The sequence below is a fragment of the Ischnura elegans genome, chromosome 7, assembly GCF_921293095.1.
Source record: "Ischnura elegans chromosome 7, ioIscEleg1.1, whole genome shotgun sequence".
Taxonomy (NCBI): Eukaryota; Metazoa; Arthropoda; class Insecta; order Odonata; family Coenagrionidae; genus Ischnura; species Ischnura elegans.
In genome coordinates this window covers 55431647-55451510 of record NC_060252.1, presented here as the reverse complement: position 1 = coordinate 55451510, position 19864 = coordinate 55431647, and the positions used below count along the sequence as shown (strand labels likewise).

At 36.5% G+C, this 19864-nt stretch overlaps 1 protein-coding gene across 1 annotated transcript in view; it reads right to left on the bottom strand.

Moving 5' to 3' along the window:
- Window positions 1–16195, bottom strand: part of LOC124162230 (mucin-2-like) — a 51465-nt gene extending 35270 nt beyond the window's left edge. The window contains exons 1-2 of the mRNA XM_046538689.1: window positions 16026–16195; window positions 10994–11037 (exon numbers count right to left, since the gene is read on the bottom strand). Coding sequence (XP_046394645.1) covers window positions 10994–11026 — 33 coding nt within the window. The 5' untranslated portion in view covers window positions 11027–11037; window positions 16026–16195. The remainder of the gene's footprint in view (window positions 1–10993; window positions 11038–16025) is intronic.
- Between the last annotated feature and the right edge of the window lie 3669 nt (window positions 16196–19864).

The window sequence follows — 19864 nt, the reverse complement described above, 5'->3', positions numbered from 1 at the left end:
TCGTTTTGCCTAAACTTATGTTCAAATTTATGTCAAATTCTGGACGTGGCGTGCTTTTTAGCACCAAATCTTTTGCTCCGCTCGTTTATGCCATTCTTTTTGACTATCGGAGGGATTACGTCTTTCCTTACAAACTAGCATTCTCGCAAAAAAACGGCGTGTCACTTTACCTAAGTTTGTGCTCAAATTTACGCCGAATTATGGATGTAACGTAATTTTAAGCGCCAAATTCCCTTTTTCCTCGCTTTTCTGCAATTTTTTTCGACTGCGAGAGGGATTAAGCCTTCCATTGCGAATCAATATTCACGTAATAAAACGGTGTGTCATGTAACCCAAATTTGTGGTCAAATTTATGTCGTATCCTGGATGTGACGTATTTTTTAGCGGCAAAACTTTTGCTCAGCCCGTTTGTGCAAGCCCCTTCGACTATCGGAGAGATTACGTCTTCCCTTACGAACCAATATTCACGTAAAAAACGCTTGGATATCTTATGATACAGGAATGAAGCTTGGGATCCTTGAGAAACTTATGTAACGGATGTAAGTTTGGTGTAGGGACGCGGAAGTTTTCAAGTATTCTTAACATATTGATATCATGATTGGTCATTGAAAATTACCACTATATATTTATTCAAAGATATTATTTTTCTTAATATTGGTACATGTTCCTTTTTTCCGCTATTTAAACCAATGCATGGGAGATTATTATATAATGATGGTAATCTAAACACAAGCCTTCTTCCTAAGGTTCAACTTCTTACTAGGTTCTTCAAGGTTACCTAAATCTCCTAATATTTAGTTTATTTCTTTGATTTTAAATATTGTGGAGTAATAAAAATTATCATTATAAAAAGTTATGTCACGAATCCTTAGAATATGGTAATGTTTTAAGCATTCTTCGTATCTTCTGAAGAAAATTGTACCTCATTAACCACAGTAAGGATCTGTGAAAGCAGTTCTTTTAACGAAGTGTGGAATCTTATCTTACTACCTAGTTTCTATCAGATGTACGCTTCTTTTCTTTCTTATAAGGCAGTTAAGTTTAGAAACTTATCCCCCACTCCTCCTGCGCCTTTTCTCTGAGTTTTCGGCGCCAATTTGCCGGAAGAGACTTTTTGTGATGAGTCAATACTTTTGTAGCATTGCGACATCTTATCCATAGTTAGAATTCTTATACTGATAAACGTCGTATTTCAAAGGCCTTATTCAAATCCGTGACCTTTTGGATGGCAGACTGGAGCGATAGCATCGTCTTTACGTATATCATCTACGTCTTCGTGTGTTTTGACTTGACTCCATTAGTCAGTGCTGGCTTTAAATTTCTAATGCTTTGAAGCTAATCACACTTGAGAGTGTATTAGTCATTGAAATAAAAGCGGCGGGTTGCTATTATTCAAGAATTTATGATAATACTTTTTGCATGAAAGGTTTTGGTATATTTGACGTAAATTTTGTATTTGCTATTTCACCGTGGAAATAAGTTTGAGTAAGAGTATTGATGATAGCATTCTACTCTATATGCTTCAGAGTTATTCGAGTTTCGAAATTCCAGAAAACTGTGGGTTAAGAAATAATATGTCTGATAATTGAACAAGATGTGAGCTTCAGTGGAAATTGGAAACAAAAATTGCAAATAATTCATAGCTATTTTCTCACCAAGAGCTTATTTACAACCAGACATTGACCCCACTTAATAATCCCTAGAATTTAAGCATAAAGGTTTTTATACCAACGAAAGAAGAATATGTATTTGCATAAGGAACTACGGGAGGGAGACATTTCACAAGGAGGCAGAGATTGGTTTAAGGGAGGGAGAGGGAAATAGATAGATATTGGTTTTTGGTCGACCGAAAAAATTATGAATTTATGCTGTGCTACTTTTCGGTAATTGATAGAAAATAATCAATGAAGCAAAGGAGCCGTCAATGTTAACCGATAATAAAAAATTTCCACTTTTGGGTAGAGATTTTCGATACCATCTCTCACATGATATATTTATTTGGATAATAGTCGCACAACGCCGCTATAACTGCGATAATGCTATTGCATGACTTTATTGGACAAGAGGAAGGTTAATAACAGTCAGATTTTGATCTTTGTATTCAATAATTCCTGAATTTTGCAAGTTTACTCAATTCATAACCTTTAATTATGAGGTTGTAAGCAGAAAGAAGACTGGGTATATATATGCTAAGAATTTTCTTGCCCCAAGTTTCCTTCTCAGCTACCGCCAATCCTATTCTTTGGCTTCACGTGGTGATGGGTTAACTTGAAGTTTCGTGGATTAAGAGGTAAAATATTGCGAAACAAAGCCTACACAATATTACAGATGAGGTGCACCATTATTTCAAGTACACGCTTAAGATTCATATATGTTCGCTGATATTGCGCAAGACATTTTTTTAGATAGTCGTTGAACAGAATGAAAGAATTTGTAATTAAATAAGTTTGTAATAACGCAATGTAGCTTAGGGATGGGGTTGTGGAATAACTTTTTATTTAAGAAGATAATATAGTGATAATATAGTTGGTTATCTAAGAAGATAGTCTAGGGGTGGTAGACCTTTATTTTTAAGGTCATATTGCATTAAAAATGGAATTATCGTATAGCAGTATATTGTTTTTTGATGTTGAGTTCACTGAATGAGTCATTCCAGGTTTTTATCGATCTGATATAGCATTCTTTTCCCTCAGAGTTAATTAATTCTTACTTTAGACATTTTGCAGACAATAACGACTTAATCAAAGAATTATTCCGCAGTCACAACTATTAACCGCTCCCAAAGGCTGTAAAATTGCCTTCCAAATAATAACTGGTGTTCTTATGCCGGCTCTCCATTCCGCGCCAAGATATGTTTAAGCTTTCGAAATCGGAATTTTGGTTAAGTCAAGAGTGGTGAGCTCAACCTTGACCTCTTCAGGGTAGGAAGTTCAGTGATATATTATAAATTGTTTTTTGCCGCACTCATGCCTCGCAGTTCTCTGAAGTTTCCACGGGAATCAAGGTCTCGTCAGACGTTTTATCGACCGGGATTTCCTTTTCTTGTAAAATGAAGTAAAATACTTTGCCCATTTCCACATAAATATTTATTTTAAAAGGCGTAAACATGTTTTACTCCACTGAAGAATCATCAGGACTAACTCCACAGACTTTGCAGTGCAGTGCTGCAGAGAGGTTAAACATATTGACTCCTTTTGAAATAAATATTTATACGGAAAAGATCCCAGTATTTTACTTCATATCCTACAATGGATTCCCACAAAGTATCAGCCCCCACAAATTCATTTAAACTTCTTTTTGGTTGATTTTTTTATTAATTAAACCTATTTGAAGTTGAAAAGTTAAGGTTGGGCGGGAAGGTGCGATTATAATTGTCTGAAAAAATTAATCTTTGAGCTTATTTAAACGAGACCTTTGAGCTAGTATCAACCATACGATTGCGCAATTTTACTCATTTTGAGATAAATTGGTTCGGACAATTATAATCGTACATTTTCCTCCATCCTTAATTATTTAATGTCCTTAAAAATCTAGAGTAATAAATAAAATGTCGGAAAGGGTGAATACCCAAGAAAAAACGTTTTCATCAGAGGCCATCCGTTTGCGTTTTAATAGCTCGGTAACTATGGAGTTGCAACCCAAAGTTTATGAACAAAAAATGCTTAAAATATCTCCACTACCACCTCTTGAAGTTTGCAGATTTCTCCTGAAATGGGAGTTGTATACACTGCAAAACTATATGCAAATTGTGGCAGGAGTACAGCTATGACACGATTTTGTCGAAGAGTCTCCGGGAGAAGACGAAGCAGGTGGAGTGGTCTCAACGGATAATTCGAAGGCGGGGTGCGTGGAATTCTGGGACGGAGGGTGGAGTGAGTGGGCGTGGTTATTTTTACGTCATAGCGCGCGAAGGGATGTCGAGGAGAAAATAGATGGTGAACGGAGATGCGCTGGGACAAAAAATATGAGTATACAATCGAGGATTCTCCAGTCGGAGATAGGGGGAAATAAGCAATACTTAGGGATAATAATCGAAATTTACACTCGTGACGATAAAATAGACGTTGATTTGGTGTCTTTGGCGTATAGGTCATTAAGAATATTAAATGCAAATTTTTGCCAACGTTTCGGTACACACATAATACACTTTCATTAGGGCGATTGTGCAGGGTGGGTCCTTTACTACGTAGCTTCCTCAAGGTAAACTATAAGAGAGGGAAAAAAGGCAAAACTTAATGGAAATATACTTACCACCAATATTTGAGGAATTAAAGGTATTTCGTTCAGCTCAGTGAGAAATAAAATACAAAATGAATTTGAGTGCATAGTTTTGATAATTAAAAGACATAACAGTTATAGCAATGTTTTTTACAACAATAAAATGAAAAAGAAAGAGAATTCACTTGTAAATAAATTAAAAAGAGAGACTAGAATTTTGACGTACCTTTTTTGTAATGACTTGGAATTATTTATTGGTAGTAACTAAGCTATTACACTCAAGTTCTCAAATATATTCCATCTAAGTCATTACATTTCAGTGGTATTCCTCGTGGGGGATAAATGGATTGTTCTGCACCCTATGACGCAATGGGGACATTTTGGACAACCGATTAAAATTCGGAATTATATCACTGGTGAAGTTGAGGAATTATAGGTATTTCGTTCCGCTCAGCGAGAAGTAAAATACGTAAGTTCAATTTGACATGGAAATTATCTCCAACGGCGCTAAATTACTCATGATGTTACTAAATATTCAAATAAAAAGAGTAAGGTAATTAAAACACAAAAGGTATTCCGAGCGTTTTACAAATTAAGAACTCAATGAAACCTGTTTCAGGGACGTAAGGGCCAAAAAAATAAAAATTACGTCAAGAGGACTAGGTATTACGGACTAGGTTGCACTAATGCTAAACAATTTTGACTGGGAGCCGCTAGAGTCCCGGCGGCTGCGCGCTATCTTTAAATTGCTTGAGTAATATCATAGAGTAAGTATATTCTCTACGTATATATTCTTACTCTATGGTAATATAAATCATACAGACCCTAACCCGGTTGGAAACCCGAGAGGAATTAATTCAAATTTTGAGTTAAGTCCACTATTTACAGCGGCAACATATATCCGTGGGGATAAAAGAATTTTTATCCTCTATATTTCGTAATATAGCTCTCTTATTTCATTCCTATTGTCGTAAATAAGAATTTTTAGCCATTACAAATTGATAATCATAGTGCAGTCCTGATTATGTGTGATACGATGGTAGAAATAATTTCTTTGATCACTGCTAATTATGTTGGAGAAATTTGGAATATGATGACCTTTTTTATAGGTTAATTAAACCGTTTTCTGAGAACAATTGATAGATAATCATGCTTTAACTTTAAAAATATTATGTTGAAATTAAGTGAATTAGATATTCCATTCTGACACTCCTTATTTGTTTCGCGGTTACAACATAGTTTTGCTAAATTGTAAGTGAAGTATCAGAAAAGTAAATTGTCTAGCAAGAAACAGCATCAGGTGCTATAATTTCAACGTGAAATATAAGAGTTGCAATTCTCTGACACAGATTCGAAATGTTATTCCAGTGTTATTAAATCAAATGCAATGTTTGAATATTGTGTAATATATTTTTTAATTTGTCGAGAAGGAGCAACTTTAAAACCTATCTTAGTTTAAAATGCATTATTCAGGATATTTTTTGTGGTTTTAGATGAATGTCAAGTTCTAAGATCATCTCTTCTCAAGTCTTCGCAGAATTTTCTCAGTATTACCCTCTGTTGGTATGAGCGCCAACTTTCTCTGTCACCAACCGGCAGTGACGTGGAAAACGTATGTAAACATTGAAAACTCATACCGAGCCTAAGTTGAGGAATACATATTCGTCTTATTTCCACACCCTTATAGTAATTTCTCTCTGTTTGCGTATTTGCTCGTGTACTCTTGCATAGTAGTAAATATAATTCCTACACGAATTTATAGTTGTATGTATGTATATAGAATTGTATGTATTTAGATGTATTTTTTAGATGTATTTTGTATGTAGAAATGGTTTATATTTAATTTACCATGAAAAAAGTAGACTTTTAAAATCGTGATTGCGGTGATTTGACCATTATTCTATTTTTATTCGAACTTCAGGTAAAAATTGAATCATGATCTTAATTCCATTTTCTTAATCCGAAATGTAAGGTTGTAATATCTATTGATATTCATTCAACGCTCATATTCTTCATCTAGCATAGAGGCTTTTCAGGACTCTTATGAAAGCAAAATAATTAAAAATAAGACGTGTATCCTCTAAATGAACGTACACATAAATTTATCATTGAGTTACAGGAGCCAACTGAATACTTTTAATAGGATATTTAGGGTGAGAAAGTAGTGAAAAGTTACTGGGAGAAATTAAAAACCAGAATATTTTTGTATCCTCTAAATCATTTTAGGTATCTTATACCTTCTGATGTTTTTAGTATTCATTATATTTTTTTAATACATACCGACTTTCGACAATTTCAGTTGATAAATTAAACCAACCTTGTGGAACATATTCTAGTCGCGTAGTATTTTGTGCTAATGGAGCAATTTTGGTTTTATGTATTTCTCCAATTGCCTCGACCGCTTTCTCCTGAATGATGCGGCATCCAAATGGTTTTTACTTCGTGGATTCTCTCGACGAACTCGGCTGTCATGCGTATCCATATTGGCATATTCCGGAGTTAAACTTTCTTCTCGGAGAGCTTGTTTTTTTTTGCGCGCCCATATTTTCCCCGAGTCGGATGTGAGTGACACACCTAGAGTCAAAATGAGGACCCACATCAAATCAATCCCGCCAACGACTTTCAATCTCACGTACCATAGTGTCTTCTCCTCTTAATGGTTTCCAGCCTCCAAGACTCTGGCATCCCACTCAATCTCCGGCAGCAAAAAGTCGTGTCACGCTCATCTTCGAGTCTTTTGATGATATGCTTCGCAAAAAAATAGCAGTAGCTCAATCCAGTGGCATGAGAAATGAAGCGGTGCTTAGTGTAACATAAAAAAAAGAAAAACAGCTCTGTAATTGTCCATGAGATATAGACAAAGTTATGACCTCGGGTAGAGAATAATTATGATTTATTGTCGACGAATATCTTGATCATTGGGTCTAAAATGCATGACAAAAATCTGTGAATTCTTGAGTTCACTCTACTGAATTTACCGAAGCGAGGTCCCATTGAAACATTCAGGCCCTGCACGTATATGATCGCAATTTCTATCTATTAGAGTTTCCATTAATTGAATTTTAATTCTTTTCGTTGTTGCCAAATTTTGACTGATTTGCCATTAAAATGAATTCAAGCACAATTGCTACAAAGTTTTACATATTCCTTTTGCTGAGTGGAGAAAGGATGTAGGCGCTGTTTAAAATAGATGACTTTTACGCTATTTCGGAATAATTGTTTGTTTTTCCTTTGAAGCATTAGATTAACGTCTGTTTGAAGAGTTTTTTTTATTAACGCAAGTAAGTACTGTAAATCAAAATGCAGAGGGTTAGGATCTCGCACATCCTCCATAAACAGTAACAGAGCAATTTTTAAATATCCGAGTATGGGTAACACCACCAGAGAATTTTAATATTGTCGCTGCGAGCTGGAACCACGGTGAAAATTTTTAATATTTGAAGTTTATTAAAATATTACTTTGTTTTTATTTTGAATGGATGTGAAAAATTCCTATTTAATGGAGACTAAAATGCATATCAATTCATTACGTAAGTTTTATGCACATTTCAATTTATAATTTTTTGTGCTCTAAAGTATCTAACTGAATCCTTCCTTAGCTATTTAAAACCCTCTTATTTGTATATTGTATATCGTTTAGAGTTGGAGAAAAACCTTAAATTACTGAAACTAGTTGAGCTGATAATCTTAGTGAGAAACAATGTTTTCTATTCGAACTTTCCTATCGAACCCTCGGGTTGGCAATCTCGTCATGCCCATTTAACGCTCTCTAGTTAGGCAGGTTATTTTCTCCTTGTCTTGATGTGTCCTCGATATCTCCTGTTTTTATTGACGACGTGATTCTCTCGGTGACTTTGCGGAAGGAACTTTAGTGTTTACTTCCGGCAGTCATCTAAGATCAGTGAAGTGTGTTAATATTCGTTTTATTACTAATTCAGTTGATGAAAAAAAAAAGATACATCGAAGCAAAGATACAGCAAAGACTTCGTGATACAGACATTTCACGTGTGCTTGTAAGGATCACCGCTCTCTCTTTGGTGCTTGTTGCATTACAAAAATAAAATAACATAAAAATACAAGAATCCAATTTATTCAAAAGTACCATTATATCTGCATAAGTGTCGACTCGATGATTTGATATTTTATCTCTTATCTCGGGCTCCACTTCAATGGAATACGTTCATGAATGAAATGCTTTGAAATATCAATAGAGAATATAGTGATACTATATCTTCAGGACATGATTACGTCAATAGGATCTCGTCTTGTTAAATTATTTGAAGTGAATTCAAGATTTTACAGGTTTTATCATGCTTTTTAGACATAGTGTTCAATAATTCCGGGGGAAATAAATTGGAAATTTTCTTTACCCGAAATTATAACTTTGTCTATATGTCATGGACAATTACACAGCTGGATGTCTATATTTTTATGCTACGCTACTGCTAAAATCTTTATATTACTGAATTGAGCGTTCTATGCTCTCCTAATGTTTACGCAGGTATACGCTAAAGGTCGCGGGCTCTCAGTCAACTGAGCTATCACAACCGGTTGAGGTCATAATTCTCAGCAATTCTATTGTGACCTCCTTCTAACAGCTCCACATGGTTTTATTCTGCAAGGTTTTAGCTCATATAATAGGAAATGCCAAGCCAGTCATGGCATGAGTAACGATTCACGGAGCGACATTATGTCTAGATACTTACGAAAATGGTAGAGAAAATGATTTCAGAGAGAGAAAATGATCGATGTTTAAATGATATTTCTTTGGTCGTTGAATTTGAATCCTTTTTGTTATTGCCAAATGTTCACAGATTTTCCAATAAAATAAATTCATGTACAATTGCTTCCATTTTTACGTATTTCCTTTGCTAAGTAGCGAAAGGATGTTGTCGCTATTTAAAATCGACGATTTTTAATTACTTCGGGTTACTTTCTTGCTTTACTTTATAACCACTTGGTTCACGTCTTCTTGAAGACTTATTTATTGAAGTAGATGCTATAAATCAGATTGTAGAGGTTTAGGCTTTCACATATCCAATAATTAGTACAACAATTATTAGTTAACATATTTGTCGCAACTCCTTTATTAGGAATCAGGATAGTTCAATGAAATGTGAGTATTCTGTAGGTGCTATTTCTAATATTGTATGTATGCTTCACCGTCATATATCGTCTGGAACCGTGGAATTTGATGTTATTGCACCTACAAGGGATAAATTGAAGTAAAATACAATTTTGTGCTGTATTTTTCCTGGCGTAGCCTTTTTATTTAAGCTAATTATAACCCGGAAAATGTCACATATATTGATAGCCACTGATGTCAATATATCTTTCAAAGTGCAGGACTATATTGTGGAGAGTGGGACAAATGATGCTGAGAAGAGTGCTATTTCATTGATGAGATTTCTTTGTTTAAATTTTAAAAATATTTTCCCATCGATTTGTGGTTTCCATACCAACCTTGTATTTTGGGAATGCAATGACAAATATTGATATTTTTTCTTTAATTAATATCTTAATTTTAATTGATCCTGTAGCCACGTCAGATTAAGCATCAAGTCTTCAAGTCATGTGACGCATGAGTATATTCATTTTAAAAAGGTCCAACATATTTGTTCATTCCACTCAGTTTAATTATTTCCCATTTTAAGCCAACATTTGGGAAAACTTCTGGCATGCGGGAGAGCATTTACCTCATTTGAAGTTCGATAGATTTTTTTACATTAATAATTATATGCATAATTATACAAGCTTGATAATCGGCTATGAAATTTTGGGCATTTACAGCAGAAGATGTGTAATAGCATGCGTGATTAAATTTTTCGCATAGCTCCGCAACAAATAGTAGCTTAATTTTTTAGCGGCTCTATGGGTAAAACAAATCCATTTGATCCCTATGTTCCTGGATTCTCTTGCTCATGAAAAACGTAAAGGGCGATTCTAATAGTGTTTCCTTTTGATTAATATTTGGTTGATGGGATGGACGGGGTTTTGGGGGAACTAGAGGAAGTCTGAACCTCTGGCTTAAATGGTGATTTGTCAAAAAAAAAGTACGAAACCTGTGGATTCAAGTAAATTTAAATCAAATAAAAAATTAAAGGTTTAATTAAATTTTAGTCTTTTAAGTGCTTAAAATGCTGTTTTCAGAGCCTAATATAAGGAAAGTTTCCAGGAACATTCAGGGGCTATGAAATACCTCCCGTTTTAATGTGGGGCAGTTCCATAGCCTCTAAAACCCCTGCAGAATAGCTGCCCCCCCAACAAAAAACTCTTAAAAACGCCCCTGATTAATGGTTGTTAGAAAGGCAGCTTTTTTCGATGCGGACCTTATTACCGCCCTGGAGACTGAATGGAGATGTGAGAATCGGTGTTACAAAATTCTTGAATTGAGAGTTTCTTTCGCTGTAACTCCATTTGATCGTGAATATGCATGCCGATAAGTGCGTGCAGCTGTTAAAGGGCAAAGCGAGATCTTGGATGTGCGGTTCTCAATGGCCCTGTCGAGTTAATCACACCTCTGCGATCAGTCTTTAAGTTCTCTCGGACTCTACCCCTCTTTTCCCCCTCCCCTCTCTCCTCAATTCCCCTCATTTTGCCCATCCCACTCCTTCCCCTCCCCTCCAACCCCCGCTCCACTCCCTGTCACCTTCTGAGAAACAAACTGGGAACTTGAATCTCTTCACTTTCCCTTTCGGTCACAATACGCATTTAAGGCGGGACCGTCTTTCTCAACCGTTTCCCACCATGCATACGTTCTCATAGGCTCACTCACCTTCAGCAGTAAGACCGCGGCCACCAACCACATGGCTGTTGATCCTGAAAACAGAGAGAAAGAGAGTTAGATTCATGTTTAACGTGGTGCTGGCATATTTTGTCGTCTATGTCTATTACCACATGTAATGGGGGGGGGGGGGGGGGAAATTAAAATCAATCACGGCTATCGCGTACGCATTCTAGTTGAGTAAAACATCTCATCATTGTTCAGCTCGGGAGGAGATATTTAATTAAGTGAATCGGTGCATATTATTCACTTATTTAAAGTATAATTTATTATTTACAATTTATATTTATACTCAATAATTTATATTCATTAATGAGGTGTTGGGAAAGCTTAAAAAAATGGATTTGACGGGTGACAGAATCATTTACTCTGTTGTAGAAATATCTTAGTAGAAATTATTGCAGCACTCAACGACTTAAAGTTATTATGTGCTCAAATTAGTTAATTATGAAAAAACGGTTTTAATGTTAGCAAATATGTGTATCAAGACGTCGTTTTTGAAAAAATCTCGTGAATATATGCTTCAATTACAGAAATTCTATTAGAATTTATACGTATATACTTGTTCAAGTGATAAATTATTAAAGTAATTAAAGTTGTGAATTACAAAACTACAAGAGACAACTTGACAGTAATTAGGATGAACAATTTATACATTTAGGATGAAAATTTAATGCATATTTCTGGAGCTAGTAGAGCTGTAGCTTCAATTTTTGTTCTATGAATACATTTTACATGTTGTAAATTAGGTATTTATAGTAAAAAGTCGAAGTAAAGGCTTTGCTAGCCACGAATATGCACTGAAAAAGTGGTTGTCTCAAAAGATTTGGAATTTATGGCTTCGGATACTTTTAATGTAAGAGAGAGAGAGAGTACAGATCATCATAAAATCACCAGATCGTGGAAATACCCAATTTCGACTCATGGAAACTATAAAATTCATTACCAATGTTTTACCCTCGTTCCACGTTTTTCTAATACGTTATGAATTATTTGGTATTTGTTTTCCTTGAAATTCTCAAGTACGGTCGCTTTGTTATATCGGTGAATTTCTTAGATTTTCTATCTACTATCTTCAACTCTCGTGTATAAACTTTTCCTGGAATTTTCTTCGTTAGCATCATTGTTATTCTATCCTTTCCCTTTTTATTTTTGAATCGAATGGCATGAGTTATTCTAGCTGAGTTTGTGAGCATCCCCTTCCGCTACATAAAATATGGCATACCGGGAATGATTCCCCGAGTTAAAAATGTTAAATGCAGTTATTTATTACATGGATGCTCTATAGATGAATGGTGCTGTCTGCATTAAAACCGTTACGAAACACAGCTTCCTTGATTGTGTTATTGCGCAAGATTCCTAGAGGCACACCATTCAGTCACCGGACTCGCATGATAGGTCCAGACGTGAGCATCATCCAGCAGATAGTGTTTCGAAAGGAGATTCGATATTGGGCGCCCGAGGGTCAAATGCCTTCGATATAGCCCCCGTGGTCCTGCGCGATCGGCTGTCCCATTTGCATCATCTCCCGATTTTGTCGATAATATCGTCCCGCGCCGAGGATCTGGTGGCCAGCATCATCATAGTCATTGTAATCTTAATCAAAAACGCCTACATCGTGTTTCCAGCACACAGCCTTCCCCGGTGAGAACTTCTCAACTTTTTTTTTAAACTGACATGGGAAGGAAAATCTTTTTTTCCCTTTTTTTGGAGGTGGCCGTTGGCCCAAGCGGTCATTTCGTGGTCTTGGGAGTGTTTGGTGAGAGCTTAAGGGTGGAAGAATTGAGACTTTGCCCCCCTTCCCCCCACCTCCATATTCCCATTGAAAGTCCCATCCTCCTCTCCAACTCTTCTCACAAAGTCTTCAAAAAATTCTCCCCGCGGGCTATGCGAATTGTGCAATTCTGCCCCACTCCACCGTCCCGTAGTCTTTAGCACTCTCCCCCGCCCCTCTCCTCCCGCAACAAGTCGCATAGTCCGAATAGCGACGTGTCTTTCTCTCCTCTCCACCGCTGCTCGGCGGCCCAAGGACGCGGGGTCCATCGTCTTGCCAATGAGGCACATTGACACACTCTTACGTGTGTGTGCGTCGAGAGATTTTCCCATCCTGCGTAGCCTGGCTCCCACACAACTCTCCCTTTCTCTTCTAACCCATCCGTGTGTACATATGGCGTCTCTCTCGCCCGTTCAAGTCTCCGGATGCTCCACACTGACGATCCTCCAGCTGCCGAAGCTGACGTGTTGAGGACTCACTTGTTTTTTTGTATATTTTTTTCATTTTATTTTTTCACTCTCTTCGTTGGGTCCCTCCCATTAAGTCTTCCGGTATTTAGGAAAGCTATACCTAGCTGTATTGAAGTAAATACTTGTAATTTTCTTCAATTAAAAATGTATTACGACCTAGGTTTCAATGTTACTACATAATCTTCAAGGTGATGAAAAAATTAATTAAAATAAAAATTGATATCGTTCACCATTGGAAAGAAATTTAAACGTTCTTTCGGAAAAATTCATTTTCACCCATTTTCAACAGAAATCCAAAACAGATTTTTTTTTACTTTTCCGCTACCATTTTTCCCAAAACTTAGCTTCTCAAGTTACCTTAGTGATAGAAACTAATTTTTATGGTTGCGTATTCATCAAAATAACGACTCCTCTTAACTACTACCTGTTGTTCCCCTTCGAGGGGACGTAATAAGGTCTCCTGGTCGCATTTCATAATTTTTTACTTCGCATCTTATACAACTCTACAGGACTTGTTTTCAAAGCATCACATCGAACTAATATTGCAGTTTAAAAGTTTTAAAAATGTACCTTCTTCCAAGTTAAGGACTTTTCAAGGTGATGAAGATGATGTAATTACACTGAAACCTAGGTCGTAATCTATGTTATAATCGTGGAAAATTTCAAGTATTTATTTCAGTATGGAAAAATTTCAGTCCGTCATGCTTGAATCTTCGGAATTTATTTATACCTAGCTGTCTCACTTTGTAGCGGCTATATCGAGCCCGCATAACTGCTGTAGACGCCTCGGAAACGTCCTTCCTTTGGAAGATGAATACGATATTTAGAAGAATTTTTAATTGCAATATTAGTTCGATAAAGTGATTGGAAAACAAGTCGGACGGAATTGCATAAATTGCTAAGTAAAAAATTATGAATTCTGACAAGGAAAGGGTTTAAATCGCCGCCTCGATGGGGAAAAAATGGTTGTACTTGGGAGGTATGGCTGTACGAATAAATACGCAATCATAAACTTTTGGATGCGCCTCAAAGATAACTAGAGAAAGTAAGTTTTGGGAAAAATATTGGCGTAAAGGTAAAATATACATTCCTTTTTGAGTTTATGCGAAAAATTGCACGAGTGAATAGTGAAAATTTCTGTAAGGGCATTAAAATTTCTTTGAGCGTTAACAATTTTTTGGGTAATTAATTTTTTCACATGAATCATTGAAGAGTTTCAAGTGACTTAAGGGATAAGTTTTTAGTGTATGAGGGATATTTGAGTATTAAAGATTGATTGCGTGTGAAGCAGTTCCGAGGGTCCTCTTCAGTAATTTGTTTTCTTCTCCTTCATTTTCACCGTACAAGATGGATTATGTTTCATGATGTAATTCCCGAGAGATTAGAAATTCGTTGCATGCTGCGTTCTCCGGGCTTTTCGGTGGAAGATAAATGGGCCATTCAATCCCTCAAAACTTTCTCCTCTTTCTATGGTGCATTACAAATGCTGCGAGAGATAGTCGTCTCCAAATGACATTATCTCCCCGTGTTCATTTTAAGGATGCACATGAACACGCCTGTTTTATGTCCACGCAGAGATTGCTTGTCACCATTGATTAAAGTAGCCTTTTACTTAGTAGTTTCATTTTCATTTTTTACTTGCGATTGCCAGAATTTTTTTCAACATCTCCTCCTAGGTTTTTAGGTAGTTCAACCTAGATTAATCTCTTGTTCCCATGCATCGGGTCTATTTATGTTGGAGGATATCACGAGTATTGATTAAAGTACATGCGTAGGGATAAATATAAGTATAGAGGAAAATAAAGAGCCCATGCATGGGTAGTACATTACTTCAGGTGGCGCGGAAAGCTATAGGCCCGTGGTTCGATTCCCGGTGCAGGGAAATTTTTTATCATGGCAACTCATAAATATTTCACCGCAGTTCACGCGGCAGGCTCCGAAATATTACACTTCAAGTGGTGTTTAGAGTCAACGCGCGCTCGTATTTAAATGTGTTAGAACTGCGGTTTTTTCTTACTTTAGAAGCTAAATTGTTCTCGTATATTTCGGTCAAAAGAACTGTTTTTATCTCTTTACTGAAATAGCTAGGAATTAACTCACTGTCCCTTTACGACGTATTTTATTTTTAGCTATGTGACCCGATTATTTAGGATATCTATTAAGGATTTATGCATGATATCCTCCATTTGCAAGATGACAGACGCAGGCATTACGATGCATTTCTGTTGACCTTAAATTCGCCGGCTCCGCCGAAGACATGCTTCGCGTCTTTGCCTCATTTGTCTATAGCGTATTTTATAAACACTGATTTTGCTACTATTCCTTTTAGGATGTATTTTACACTGGAAAAACGAAACCACAGTCATGCCGTATCTAGATTTAGGGATACACTGCTGTGCACTCTAAGTTTTACGTCTGAATGAGGTACAATTTCGATGATAACATTAAAATTCGAGCTATTACATGCCATATAAAGAGCATTCATAGTCCATCTTTGTTCACTAGACCTGTTTCACCTCTTTCTACTGCCGAATCTCACACCTATTAGCAACAAAATCGTAGCGTACGTCCAGGGATAGTCCACACAGTAAACAAATGAACTCCAAACTCGCTAACACCAAGCGTTGAAGTCACTCGAAGAGTCATCACACGATCAAGCATTGGCACGGATTAGCACACAAAACACACAATGCAGTATCCAAGGAAACAGTGCGCGGCTTCCTCCCGCGGGGTGCCGGAAAAACTTCAGGGGGTGCTGGAGGCTCCCACACGAACTCACCTTTTTCCGGGGGGTCCCCTCTGCTAATGTAGAAAGGGGGGATGATCCTCGGCTCGCTCAGCGCACCATGTGATGGTGCATTGGTTCCTCGGACGACGCAAAGATTTTTTTCACACACAAAAAAAAGCTCGGTCTTCGCCTCGCTGCAGACGCAGGCGAATTGCTCGGGCGCGGGACCAGGGGGCGTCTATATATATGTGCTGGGAGGAGCGGGGTACAGTGAAGGAGTGGAGAGGATGGGATAGATGAAGAGGTGCAAGAGAGGAATAGGGGGAGGTGTGCGTTGGGGAGATGGGGTTTGTGGGTGGGAGTCGGAAGGCTTTCCCATCCTCCGCGGTGGATCCTCCGAGAGACGAAGGAAAGCGTCCCGTGGGTGGGGGTGGATCCTGTCGCCGGAGGATGAGAGTGGAAAGTGTTGGAGGGGGGATGGATGGAGGTTACGTTGAGGGGGCGCGTTCCACCGGCATTCCACCACTAGTCATGAGCAAAAATTTTCGTTCGGTGATTACAGCCGGCGTCAAAATGATGTGCCACTGTACTTAGCAAATTTGTATCTAGACTTCAGTGCATGCCATAATAGAAAAATTGCAAATGAATTAAGAATTGTTTCTATCAATTTTATTTTTTATTTAGGGACTTTAGGGAATTTTATTTTTATAAAGGACTTTAATAAACGCTAGTCCCAACTTCGTTAGAGCACTTCAATTTTTTTTAGCTGTAAACGGCTGGTGTCCTAACACCCCCTGCCACACGCTGTTAGGCGGCTTGCGGGGTATTATGTAGATGTAGATGTAGGGGTAGACTAAATAGTGTTTAAAAATTTTCGTTATTTTACAATTAAATATGCGTTCTAAAATACGCAAAAGCCATTTTATTAATCTAAATTAGTGTTTGCAACTTATTGTGGAAGATAAATGTTGTGGACGTAATAGTTTTCCATGGGTTGAGTTACAGAGTTCATGAAGTTAAAAAAAATGGCTAATTTTATGGTGCGCGGAGTCATATTGCACACGCGTGTCTTGATTTTTGAATTGTTCATAAATCAAAGATTCTGTGGTCTAATGGAAGGAATGACAGTGTTACATAGGCTTAAATATTGCGACTTGAATGGTTATCCAGGATTTTGAGAGACTTTGCTTGAGGTGGTAAATTGTGCCTAACGATATCCTCCTCAAAAGGAAGTAATTGAAGTACATTAAAATGTAGGTTGGTATGCTGCCGCCAATACGTTCATAAACTGATGTAGAAACATGTACCAATTTTCGCTACGAGGATTCCACGACAAGTCATAGGCAGAAATTTTCGTTCGGTGATTAATTATGGCATCGTTTGATAAAATGGGGATTGAGACTAGGAATAGCAGTGTTATACAAGCCTAAATATTGCGATTTGGACGGTTATTCTGGATCGCTAATGGATTAGGCCAGCTACAGCTAGCATTATCTTTGCTTAAGAAGATAATGCATCACGCATGCTGACGTTGGCTAATTTCTTCGGTAACTCGAAGTATATCAAACGAGTTAGCAAGGCACTACAGAGACTCTACGACTATTCATGGGAAAAAATTTTCCATTGTTGATTAATTATTCATCTCCCGATAAAATGGGGATTTAGTGAAGACATGGCAGTGTTGCACAGGTCTAAATCTTATAATTCGAAAGAATTCCCTAGAAACTAGAAACCTCAGTGCTAACACAATAAAATTCGAGCGCGCGTTGACGCTGATCAATACTCGAAGTGTAATATTTTGAAGCCTTTCGCATGAGTGGTGGTTAAATATACATGGATTGCCATGAGAAAAAACTCCCCTGGACCGGGAATCAAACAACGGACCTTTAGCTTTCCGGGCCACATGAAATAATATACTACCCACGTATGGGATTTTTATTTTCCTCCATGGATATATTTACCACTACGAATTTACTTAAATCAACAGTTTAATCAGATAATAATAGCTATGACGTTCTGGAACGTACCAAATTATACATGACCTTTAAGCTGCTTTCTATGGTAGTCCTATAATATATCGTGCTATTTTCCTTGGTCATGATCCTCAGAGTTGAAAATAATTGAAGCATTCCGTAAAACAGTTGTTATGAAGTGTAGCATGGTTCACTTAAAGAAATGGATTCGTTTGCGAAACTTTATTTGTAAAATCATATTCATTAATGTGTGTATTATTTAAAGCACATGTGCAATGTAAAGAACAATCAACAAATAAGTGATTTCAAGCTATTCGACCTCCTATATTCCACATCTATACCGGAGTCTTAAAATTGTATAAAGTGTTAATTTTTGGAATGGTTTATGAATATTTACGTATTTTATTGACCGGATGGTGTTTATTAGAAATTAATTCCGACAATTAAAGGAGTACAACATATTGATGAATCCATTTATGTTACCCGATTCCCAGTGATGATACCGATGTGTCGCAGAATTAGAAATTAAAACCCTGTGGTTAAATTTCTTGTTTTCTCTATTTAAAAAATTAAATAGTCATTTAAACCCGTCTCATTGTTCTTATGTAAAATTAAATATTGCGTCATGAATAGTCAAAGGAGCTGAAACCAATTCTAATGTTATCTTTTGCTTTTATTGTCCATATTTGAGCTATTTTGGCGTCGTTTTTATGAGAGATTAATACGTATATACTTATCCAAAGTACATTATTTCATATAGTATCTTATTCTTCCTCTGGTCAAAGTTCACCCTTTCTTGCGCTTTTTTACTAAGTGTTGACAAAGGTCGAACGACTTTTAAGACGGTCTATTAAGACTTTGGTTTTGCGGCGAATTCATCTTGTTTCTTTAATTTATATAAAATTTTTCTATAACACGAGTAATTCGGATTATAACTTTAAAGCAATGGAATTCATAAAATCAACAAAAAAATTATCATGTACATTACTGGCATTATAAAATACTGACAGACATAATGGCATTAATAAATTACAGCCATTAATAAATTACTGGGATTAATAAAATATACTTGAGTATGGCATGCGCTCAGGTGTAAAGTGAATTTGAATTCTTCGGGAAGTTTGGTAATGATATTAGTATTATAATATTAGAAAGCAGTCTGATTGAATTTCAGATTTTGGTGTTTGAATGTAGTCTTCTTATTTATACGGATGGAAAGGAAAAAATACCCGTGTACTGATTGAGATTATTTGGGTACTTTCGGACTGACATTGTATTTTCCTCGCTTGCTTGCTTGTTAATTACTTGCATAAAGATTCACCTGAAATGTATCAACCAGTTAGGTTTGTGCAATTATCTTGATTAGTAAGTCACACAGCTGGGATAAATATTTTTTGCGCTGTGAATTTATCTGACCAGTTTCTATTGATCGTTAAATATTTAATGAGAAGGAAACATGGAAACATGATGAATTGAAGGGCCACTCTTTCGGCCGAAAGCGTACCTCTCGAAATGTAATGGAAACTATTGGTTCTCAATATTCGCTTAAAAACTGTAGAAAAAATTCTATTTATAATATTTTAGTGTACTATATTGAATGTAAAAACACATATTTTGAGTTTTTTTTTTCAATGACCACGGGCAAAAATCATCGAAAAATTTCTAAATATCCTTCATATTTTTAAATAGTGCTTTTCATTCATGCTATGAACATTTTCAGATGAAAGATAAGTAAAGATCTATTTTTGTAGCTATTTAGTTAAATCTTCATTAATGGATTCAAAATATCATGAATATATTCTGCATAACTGGGGAAACGTCAGTTTAAAGTATATTTTTCTACAATTTCAATGGATAATGACCTACAACGACTGTAACAAATTAATTCATCCTTTCTTTAGAGAGTGCTTAAAATTT